At 37.3% G+C, this 10680-nt stretch overlaps 2 protein-coding genes across 2 annotated transcripts; one reads left to right on the forward strand and one right to left on the reverse strand.

The window, feature by feature from the left end:
- Positions 1 to 707: 707 nt before the first annotated feature.
- LOC133338380 (S-adenosylmethionine sensor upstream of mTORC1) lies at positions 708 to 1625 on the reverse strand. Its single transcript, XM_061546553.1, has one exon. It carries the CDS (start codon positions 1623 to 1625, stop codon positions 708 to 710), a length of 918 nt encoding a protein of 305 aa, XP_061402537.1.
- Positions 1626 to 4616: 2991 nt separating this feature from the next.
- LOC133338381 (2-acylglycerol O-acyltransferase 2-like) lies at positions 4617 to 9150 on the forward strand. Its single transcript, XM_061546555.1, has 5 exons — positions 4617 to 4805; positions 4865 to 4962; positions 5946 to 6077; positions 8394 to 8735; positions 8793 to 9150. The coding sequence occupies exons 1-5, from the start codon at positions 4617 to 4619 to the stop codon at positions 9148 to 9150; spliced, it is 1119 nt and encodes a 372-aa protein (XP_061402539.1).
- Positions 9151 to 10680: the final 1530 nt, after the last annotated feature.

A 10680-nucleotide genomic window follows, 5' to 3' on the forward strand; every position in this document is an offset into this window, starting at 1 on the left:
CCTTTTGCAGACTTCCTACGTGCTGAGCTGTCACTACTGCAAATCGAAAGATATATAGGGACTTTGAAGCCCCATTTACCTTTAATCGAACAAAAATATTTATGGGAGCTATATATAAATCTGACCCAATTTTCTCGAAACTTAACACACGTCAATCTGAACCTAATTTGGCACACGTCATTCTAGACTCAATTCAGTATACTATGCAAAATTTCGCGCAAATCGAAAGATATATAGGATTTTGGTGCACCATTTACATAAAATCGGACAAAACAATATATGGGAGCTATATCTAAATCTGAACCGATTTTCCTCATTTCAATAGGGTTCGTTCTTGGGTCAAATAAGTAACTTGTGCCAAATTTCATCCAAATCGGATCATAAATGCGACCTGTACTTTGTTTACAAACATATGCACAAAGACCTAATACCCTGTAACACAGAGTGGTGAGGGGTATTAAAATAGAATTTTGGTTTCGAACCTACACTGATTCAAGAATGACCCTTTAAAATTGCTAGTGAACATCTCAACAATTCTTGAAGATATAGTCGATTTCTCGTGTTATCATCAAGCGACGGCAAGTCGCGTTTAAACGCGTTTTTCTGAACGTTTTTTTGCTTGACTCAAAACTAACCTAACCGTCATCCCCTTTTTGTATAAAACGAGCACCATAAGTAACATAGTAAAGAAATATAATTATTTTTTATCATTCATCGAATGTTTTATTGTCTTGTGGTATATCTATTGTCATTTCCATATACGGTTCTCGATGTAACTCGGACCACCGCTGTGCCACACGAGGATCACTGGCCTTGCGAAATACCATACAGGTGATGTGAGGTAACTTTTCAAAACGTATTCGGCTAAAACCCAACATACCCAATGTGTATCGCCAATTTTTCATAATAGAAGCATTCTTGCCAACGTGTTGGGAATCCGGTGTTATAATAATTAAGATTCCTTCATATTTTAATAGGTCATAGGCTTTCTGACAACACTGTAGACGTAATTCGGAACTAGGTATGTATTCCAGTAGTAAACTAAATACTACACATTCATAATACGCGGCAGGTAATGTACAAACTTCTTCCTCACCATCATCAAAAAAAATTTTTGGTTCTAGCATATCGGCAACTTGAATTTTTAAGAAATCGCCCTTCAACACATCTTCCGTTGCTGGACACAAATCAATTGCTGTTACAGCAAGTTGTGGTTGAGATTTTCCAAATGGATTAAAACAGCTACCAACATCCAGAACATAGATTTTCTCGGGTAATGTTTCAAGGTACTGACATTGACTGCAGTCAAATCCATCCCATGATTCCAATAGCCTTTGTTCCCTCAGACGTTTCTCCAAGTAGATACGTTCCGAAAAGAAATATGCCATACAATATTCAATGGTCCATTTTACACGGCTACGTGCCATTAAATCCTGATTTGTGGTATTATTTTCCCAAATATTTGCCAATTGATGCATTGCCTCAGCATATTCTCGCAGACGTTCTTTGTCTTTGATATGTTCCTGCCACGCTTTCTCGGCGCCATACTGTTTGGTTAGGATGCGCAAAGAATCGTGACAGGATTTTATAATGTTAGCCAAACGTTTGTGTTCCTCAGTGGCCATTGTCCTTTTTTGGAGAGTAATTTTTTGGTTTTCGATAGTAATGGGTTAACACTTTTACGACGATTGTAAACAAAACAATAAAATGTGCGCGGTGGATCAGCTGTTTTAGGTCACACAAGATGCGGATTGTTACGAAAAGAACAGCTGGTTTCATGTTGGAATTACAGTAGAGTCGCAATAATTGCTTTTCGACTAATATTTTTTGATTTCATTGTTGGAATGTTTCCGTACTGCAATAATCTGCTACTTTTTACTACGATAACAAATTTCGATGTAAAACGGCATGTACATTAGAACTTTTTACCGGGTTAACCTGCAAGGTAATGACAATTGAAACCCACTGGGTTAACGAAATCCGGTTAAATGTAAACGTACTATAACCTTTATGATATCGAAGAATGTCTCGATTAACTGTCAAAGTGCGTAATGTAGGATGATTTCTGGCCAATGAAGACCCCTATTGTTTTTGGTAAAGATCAGCTAATGTTTAGGGGATGAAATGGACCAAAAAACGTTATTTTTGTCTGTTTTCTGGTAGTCCTAGAGGCCACAATTATGACCCTAATATCGTAAAATTTTATATGGAAAAGGGAACAGGGCCAAAGAATAAGCGGTTCAGATGGACCCTTACTTTTGTGTGGAAAATAACTAAACTTGTATTCTATGGCGTATATATTTCCTGAAGGACATAGACCCAAGAAGTTGATAGTATATCCAAAAGGAATTGTTGACCTTTAAATTGATATCAATTATATTTTCGAATGTGGAAGTTACACTTAAATTTACAGTTGCTTACGCATTCAGATATTATTTAGTAACCCATAACCACACTAGAGGGCGGAAATATAGTGCTGATCGCTTTGGAAATTTTCGGTGATGATCAGATAATAATTTTGGAGTGCAGTAGACCGAAAAGTTAATTTTTTGTGTTTTTTAGGGTCGATCTATAGGTTACAATTATAAGCAAAAAATCACAACACAACCCACGACGAAGGGAATCTGGACAAGTAATTCGAAGAGCTGTACTGAATATTAGTAATATTCGGAAAATAAGCCAGTGTAAGGAAGAGGTACTGTTGACCTCTAATCTAGAAAGAGGGAACATGTATCACAAAATATTTCCCAGGCTCTGAATAATTATCCGTAGAAAGTTAGAGTTTAGTGGTAATTATGTAGGGTATCGTATGATCGGCCCCGTCCGACTATACTGTTGCGCTCACTGGTTTAATATACATCAATGCCTTATAGTAAATTTACATTGTACAGGATATAGTTAACTCAGTGAGGATTTAACGGCATTTACATTAAACGGCATTTACATTATGTATTTTTACGGGGTTAACCTACTTTATGAGGATTTATTTGACATACCTACAATGGAACTGACAATTTAAACCCACTGGGTTAACCAAATCCGGTACAATGTAAACGCACTTTTAGAACTTTTTACCGGGTTAACCTACTCAATGAGGTGTGTTAACGAAATCCGGTACAACTTAAACGTAGTATTAATTGTCAATTCCATCGCTTATTTGTCAAATAAATTTTCATAAAGTAGCTTAACCTCCCTAATGTATATGACCCTTTAGACGAATGAATACTTCGAAGAGAAAAATTCCCACAGTATCCCTAGTCTTATTCATAAAAGTCTCAAACGTAATGTTTCCCCTATTTCTCTCAGCGTATAGGTAAGGTCACCCTGGGAGACCAGCAAGATATCATCAGCCACTCAAGTTTGCTGTCAAAATTAATTATTGTGAATTGACTTCCATTATGAAAATGTAAACAATAGATCTTACCTGTAATATACCTGCTTTAGTTGGAATCAGCAGTTCAAGTAATCATATGTGACTGCTGTCAGCTGTTCGTAGATAGTGAACTTTAAAACATATTTGCATTAAACGAAGACATGTTATTTAAAGTACATTCCTAATTTTATGCGCATGTTGTCATTATTAATAAGTACAACCATATAAAACGTATTTTTTTTCTCCTATTTGTTGAAAAAATCCCTAATTTGTGCAAAATACCCGATACTGGAATGACTGACATAATTTTATATAGTTGTGGATCATACCTTCGCTATTAGAGTGTTGAATAAAGAACTTCTTCCTAGAAATTTTTAAATATAGGTCTATGTTATACAAAGGTTCCGCATACTTTTCGGATTGTTGAGATTGCAACCATGTTTTCCAACCCGAGATTCTGCCATTTGGTAGTTAATTTACTCAGTGAATAAACAACCTACACGCGTAGAATTTACGATGACATAGTTCTAATAAAAACGGAATAGTTTCGAAATGTTATATATTGATAATTTTTATGTATAGTAAGAAAAAAAGTGCAGTTTATATATTTTAATTTTTCATTATTGTATATAAAACTTGACAATACCTTCTTTAATAGATGTTAAATATTAATCAGTACTATCGATTTAAATAGTTATTTTTGTTCATAGATATGATAGGAAGAAAATCATGTTCCCAAACGCAATTGAAAATTAACAAACTCTCTTTCGATTAGCTTTAAATTTTACTTCATACTCGTAATCAATTTCAGCTACTGTGCGCAACGAACGACCCGCATAATGAAAGATAAAATTGTTCTTCCTAAAGTAAATAGCAAATAGACCCCCAAAAATATGAATGCACTTTAATCGACGTTCAAGTGTACCAGCGTGATAATAGTTTATGAGTTACACTCATAATTGATGGACAACAAATGTTAAAACGATGGAGGGAGGGAGAGAGGACGGTCGGGTAGCCGGCGTAGATAAGGTGTTAATGTATTGTATTTATATCGACTATGTTAAATTATAAAAATATTAAATTTCAGATATGAAACGATCGAAAAAACGAAGGCAGAAAATTCGAAAACTTCTATTATAGTTTAGTTGAAGGGAGAACGTAAAGAAGTGCGGTAGAAGTTCTCAACGAAAGACGATTTTTATAGAAGAAATTACAAGTTTTTATAATTTTTTAAGTAATTACAATGACGGAACCACCAAGCAATGGGAAGCATGATCAATCAACCACACAGGAAGAAATTCCGTGCGCAAAGAATCGGAAACAATTTGAAGAACCGTTAAAAGGTTTTGTAGAAACCTTAGTGGCTGGTTTATATATAAATTTATTTATGTATATGCCATTTATATGCTGGTTCCTAAATGGTGTATTTTTGGTAAGTATCGAATTGAGTGCAATTGGAATTGAACATGATTTTAATGTTTTTTTTTGTAGATTTGTTCCGGTTATTTAGGCAAAGCTTTATATTTATTATATTTTGCCTATATTTATATGGACCATAAAAGGAATTCATCGTTAACCCGTGGTTTGGGGTATGTAAGAGATTTATATAAAATGTGGCAATAGTATATGTGTAAACTGTCAGTTGATCAGCTGTAAAGCACCAGCTTTAGTTGGAATCAGCTGTTCATGTAATCATATGTGACTGCTGTCAGCTGTTCGTATAGAGTGAACTTTTAAGTATATTTTCAGTTCGTCCTCGGACGGCTCACAAGAAAGACGTAAAAAAAATTAACGCCCACGGGCTTAAAAATAAACAAAATGGCGGTTGTTAAGCGTTCATAACACGTGTGTTTTTAAATACGGATAACCTATAAATTACGAGTCGTTCAACAAAATCCAAACAGCTGCGCATGAAATTTTTAATTTTCGTAAATTTAATAGTAAAAGAAGATGCTTTTCGCTACTATGTGACTCCTTCACAGTAGAAGAGTTCACTGATACACAAGGCTTAGAAAGTCTGAACATTGTGGTCAAATTCTTAAAGAAGATCGAAGAGCAAAACACAAACCACCATCGGGTTACGGATACATGGCACTAAACCTTCTATCCCTATAGAAAGTGGGCCAACCAAAATAATATATAAAAAAAAAAAAAAAAAAAGTATATTTGCATTAAACGAAAACATGTCATTTGAATTCCATTCCTAAGAGCGGGTTTAGACTCCTAAGAGCGGGTTTAGACTGCTCAATCCACTCAATTTCAAACGTAAACAAATAACAGCTGCTAAATCAAAATTATATAATTTTTATACTAGTCTAAATATCTAGGATTTTTGCACCTTGATTTACAAATCGAGTCAATTTAGAAGGCATAGATACGCGCGACATTAAAGTGAACATATTAGCGAATAGATATAACATAGAACATCTTCGATGTAGATATGACATAAAACGTTTTTTCTTAACAAACAAAAATAAATCAGCTGCAACGTTGATCAGCTGACTCGTTTCTAATTTTAAATCTTTATTTTATTATATTTTAACAATTTATTTTTTGTATTCTTAAATTACAGCTACTTGCCGATGCGCACCAGTCGGATAGCAGAATATTTACGTTCCTATTTCCCAGTAGAATTGGTAAAAACTGCAGAATTGCCACCGAATAGAAATTATGTTATTGCCACATTTCCTCATGGTATAATTGGGTAAGTAAACGAAAAAAGGAAAGGAATATAGCTTCAAAATACAAGAATATTAAACGACAGGTTATGAAAGACTTCTAAAAGGTTATGAAAAAAGGGTCTTATATGAAACGAACTCTTTAAATTGAACCATTCATATTCTCAGATGCCAAATACTGAACATATTTTAACTGATCGTCATTTTATTTACACAACATACATTCGATATTGGTGGAACGGGAAAGGTATAAAAGTCGTTCCTCAACAATCTCGGAGCTTATGCAAAAGAGCCTTATCGACGCTGTCACGCTTGGCCAAGGCTAACGGTCTTGGAGTAATCCAACTAAGATTGAACAGGGCGTCTTTGCTCCTCCAACACTGGATGGAGTGCAGCTTCGTTGGATATTGGTGGAACTGGACGGGAAAGGTATAAAAGTCGTAGCCCATGTGGACGACGTGGTGATACTGATTTCCGCAAAATTTCCGTCAACAATCTCGGAGCTTATGCAAAAGAGCCTTATCGACGCGGTCACCCTTGGCCAATACAAAGATAGAACAGGTAATGTTCATTATGCACCGTAAGCTGGATGGGGTGCAGCTTCATCTGACCCCCGAACCAAAATTCTTTGGCACAATCCTGGACTGTCAATTACGATGGAACAGGAACGCTGAGGAACGGGCGAAGAGAGGGCAGATTTGCACTTGGGGGATAAAACCATCGACTATACACTGGATGTATAACACTGTGGTAAGGCCCATCTTTTTTAAGGTTCTCTTGTCTGGTGGCACTGCCCGCGTCACAAATCAACATTTTGCAAACTAGACAAGGTTCAAAGAGCTGCCTCACCACACAATCACGTCTGAACGAGATGATGAACTTAAGGCCTCTGGGTCTCAGCATTAAGTGTCAGGCAGCGCGTAGTGCCCTGCATGAACAAAATCTTTGGCGAAATTATACCTACGAGAATGGATGTATCCAGAACGAATTATGTATGACATTGGACCAACGTATAAAACTAAGCGACTATATATCACCAGTCCTGAGATTTGACGATGTAGAGGTCGTTATCCCTAGTAAAGATGACTGGAACCGTAGTAACCCTTCTTTGGACGGTCTGGCTTTCTATACAGACGTATACAGGGGAGGCGTCTACTGTGAAAGGCTAGACCTTGAGCTTACCTACAAGCTGGATAGCAAGTGTAGTGTTTTCCAAGCTGAAATCTTCGTGATCTGGAAAACAGCGGAATTGATAAAAAGTTTGGATGTAGAGAACGCTGACTATCTTTGTGGATAGTCAGGCGGCTCTTAAAGCCATCTAATCCTGCAACATCAAATCTGAGGTCGTCCTCGAATGTAGAGCATCTTTGGAAACACTTATTTACAGCTATCGGCTGTGTTGGGTACCAGGACACTGTGACTTCACGGGTAATGAAAAATCAGACGAATTAGCAAGACGAGAATCTCAATCAACAGATCTAACAATCGATGGCTCAATCAAACCACCCATCTCTCACTTTTTTCGGAACTTTGATGGGTTCTTCGACGAATGAACCAATGAAGTCTGGCGTCTACTGTGAAAGGCTAGACCTTGAGCTTATCTACAGGCTGGATTGCAACTTTAGTGTTTTCCAAGCTGAAATCTTCGCGATCTTTGTGTATAGACAGCGGGTCTTAAAGCCATCAAATCCTGCAACATCAAATCAGAGGTCGTCCTCAAGTGAAGAGCAGTTTTGGGTACCAGGACACTGTGACATCACGGGCAATGAAAAAGCAAACGAATTAGCTAGACGAGGATCTCTATCTACAGATATAGCAATCGATGGCTCAAACAAACCAACCATCTGTCACCTTTTTCGAAACTTTGATGCAATCTTCGACGAACGAGCCTGACACAACGAACCTAGGTGCAATGTGTCAAGATCTATCTGGCTGACTCTGTCAAACAAGAATAAACTCACTGTTGAGCCTGAGTAAAGCTGGAATCAGAGTAATGACATGTCATTGCAATATCAGGGCTTTTACCAGTAAGTGGGACCATGATGTTACTAATTACTGCAGATTCAGTGTTGACGAGGAGTAGACGGAGACAATTGAGCATCTCCTGAGTCGCCGGCCTACAGACAGCACAGACTTCTGTTCAATTATGGAACCTACTTTAATTTACAGCATCTTTAGAAACCTTGAGTGATTGGGAAAGTGCAACCTTAGCACCTAATATGTTTTCTGTCCGAATTTCTATAGCCATCGAAACTATTTCTTACCTATCTCCTCATACTTCATTGTTTAGCTTCTTATCTTTTCTATTTTTTTAATTTAAAAATGTTCTTCCTATTTTTCAGTACCGGTATCTCCGTCAATATGGGCCTGAGTATTGGAAAATGGTTGGAGCTATTTCCCGGTGTTCGTCCTAAGGCTGCCACATTGGATATGTATTTCTTGACACCAATAATGCGTGAATTGATACGCGGTTGGAGTTTGGTAACCTGTTCCAAGGAAGGACTGTTGCAACAACTCAACAGGTCTTGCAATCCTCATCATCCACACAATATTGATGGTTATACCTCAAATGCTGTGGCAATACTGGTGGGTGGTGCTCATGAGGCATTGGATTGTCATCCTGGCCAATATATTTTGACCCTGAAGAATCGTAAGGGATTTGTGAAAATTGCCATTAAGTCGGGGTACGTTAAAAAATGCATTTTTATGAATTCGTATTTTATTATTCTTTGTTTTGGTAGTTCCCCCATTGTGCCTAGCTTTTCATTTGGCGAAGTAGACATTTTGGATCAAAAGGATAATCCACCCGGTTCTAAGTTGAGAAATTTCCAAATTGCTGTTAAAAATAAATTGGGTATTGCACCGCTGATTGTAACCGGTCGTGGCCTTTTGAAAAATGGTTTTGGTCTATTGCCACATCGTAAACGTATTGTACAAGTTATCGGTTCACCCATTGATGTTGAGAAAATGGACAACCCAGATCCCAAATATGTCGATGAAATCCATCAAAAGGTAATGACAAGTCTACAAGAAATGTTTGAAAAATACAAATATGAATATTTGGAAAATCCCAAAGATGCTAAATTAATTATTAACTAATTGTGTTGTGATGTGATATTATTGTTAAATAATTTTATTAAAAATAAATGTTGGTTGTTTTATTACATTTGTTGATATTTTGAAATGTTGCAGTTGAAGGTGTGAAGCTAAAATCAAACTTCTTCTACATGGAAAACCGCTTTAAAATCCACGCCTGATTGTCTTTTGGTCCCTTGGTTGCTATTGTCCATTGTGATCATCCTTGATACCTGTAAAGAAAAAGTAAAAGAACAGAGAGTGGAAGAGAGGAAAAATAGGAGTAGGAGAGCCTAGAATATGGTTATTTTAGCAATACCAGATTTTTGACAAATCTTACGATCTGATTGGGGTCCATTTTGGAGAAGAAAGCTAAATTACCAATTTCATATCATTCAAATTGTTTGTGTCTTCTGCCACTTAGCGATGGACACCTACAGATGATATGTTCAATTGTTTCTAGCTCCTCTTCGTTCTCACACATAGACGACAGTAATCCTCTCCGCTGGAGTCCCATTTAGAAGTGAGAGATCTAATCTTGCAGTGACCTGTTATGATCCCCACAATGATTTTGATCTTGCTCTTATTATGTGACAACAGCGAAGAAGTTCTTCTACGAGAGAATTCAGGCCAGATAGCTTTTGATATTCTGCAACCGGGTTCTCTCGACCATCCATTGCCGACTACACCGCCGTAGAACAAACGGATTTTGCCAATAAAATAGCAAGTGGGTGGCGACGACTGTGAAGCTATCTCATTCTATTCTATGCTGCTATGACCTGGAACCCAAAATAAAAGTTGAAAGGGCGCCATCCATAATATCGGAAATTGTCATTAGAAATTTCCCACCAACCAGCAAGACTACATCATCGGCATAGGCTATAACATTTATTTTAAGATGGTCGAATTTCAGCAGTATCTCATTTATTACAAGAAGCCATAGAAGAGGAGATAATACTCCCCACTGTTGTGTGCCTCTGTTGACAGATTTCCTCACGGAACTCTCTCCTAAGTATGAGTTGGTAATTCTGCTTTCCACCATTCTATCATTCCACTCCGTTAGAAGTGAGGGGATATCTGAGCTTACGAGAGCGGAATGGATGGCATCTAGATCCACATTGTTTAAAGCTCCCTTAATATCGAGGACTCCATATTCTTCTCAATGAAGCCAACCACCTCATGTAAGGCTGTATCCACAGATTTGCCTTTGTTGTAGGCATGCTGGGAGTTGCTAATTTTGTTTTGATCAATACTATTTCTAATTTCTGAGTCTAGTAACCTTTCTAAAGTCTTGAGTAGAAAGGAAGATAGGCTAATCGGTCTGTAGTCCTTTGGTAGCGTATGACTCGGCTTCCCGGTTTTCGGGTTGACCCCTTTCCATAGACTAGGTAAGTAGACAAGCCCTAAAAATGTCTTGCAACCTCTCTGCATGACCGGTATTATACCATCTGGGCCTGGAGATTTATAGGGTTGAAAACTATTTATGGTTTTGGCAGCTTATAGTGTTCCTTTGGTAGCTTATAGTTTTCCTCCTCTCTCCTTCGAACCATATGC

Source organism: Musca vetustissima, unplaced genomic scaffold (assembly GCF_032173495.1).
Source record: "Musca vetustissima isolate MV318-11 ecotype Yass unplaced genomic scaffold, APGP_CSIRO_Mvet_v1 utg10190, whole genome shotgun sequence".
Classification (NCBI taxonomy): Eukaryota; Metazoa; Arthropoda; class Insecta; order Diptera; family Muscidae; genus Musca; species Musca vetustissima.

Excerpts from the sequence above, each read along its gene's own strand:
- LOC133338381 (XM_061546555.1), top strand. The coding sequence starts at position 4,617 with ATGACGGAACCACCAAGCAATGGGAAGCATGATCAATCAACCACACAG. Across the intron at positions 4,963-5,945 it reads TCGTTAACCCGTGGTTTGGG|CTACTTGCCGATGCGCACCA; the intron begins GTATGTAAGAGA and ends CTTAAATTACAG. Across the intron at positions 8,736-8,792 it reads AAAATTGCCATTAAGTCGGG|TTCCCCCATTGTGCCTAGCT; the intron begins GTACGTTAAAAA and ends TTGTTTTGGTAG.
- LOC133338380 (XM_061546553.1), bottom strand. The coding sequence starts at position 1,625 with ATGGCCACTGAGGAACACAAACGTTTGGCTAACATTATAAAATCCTGT.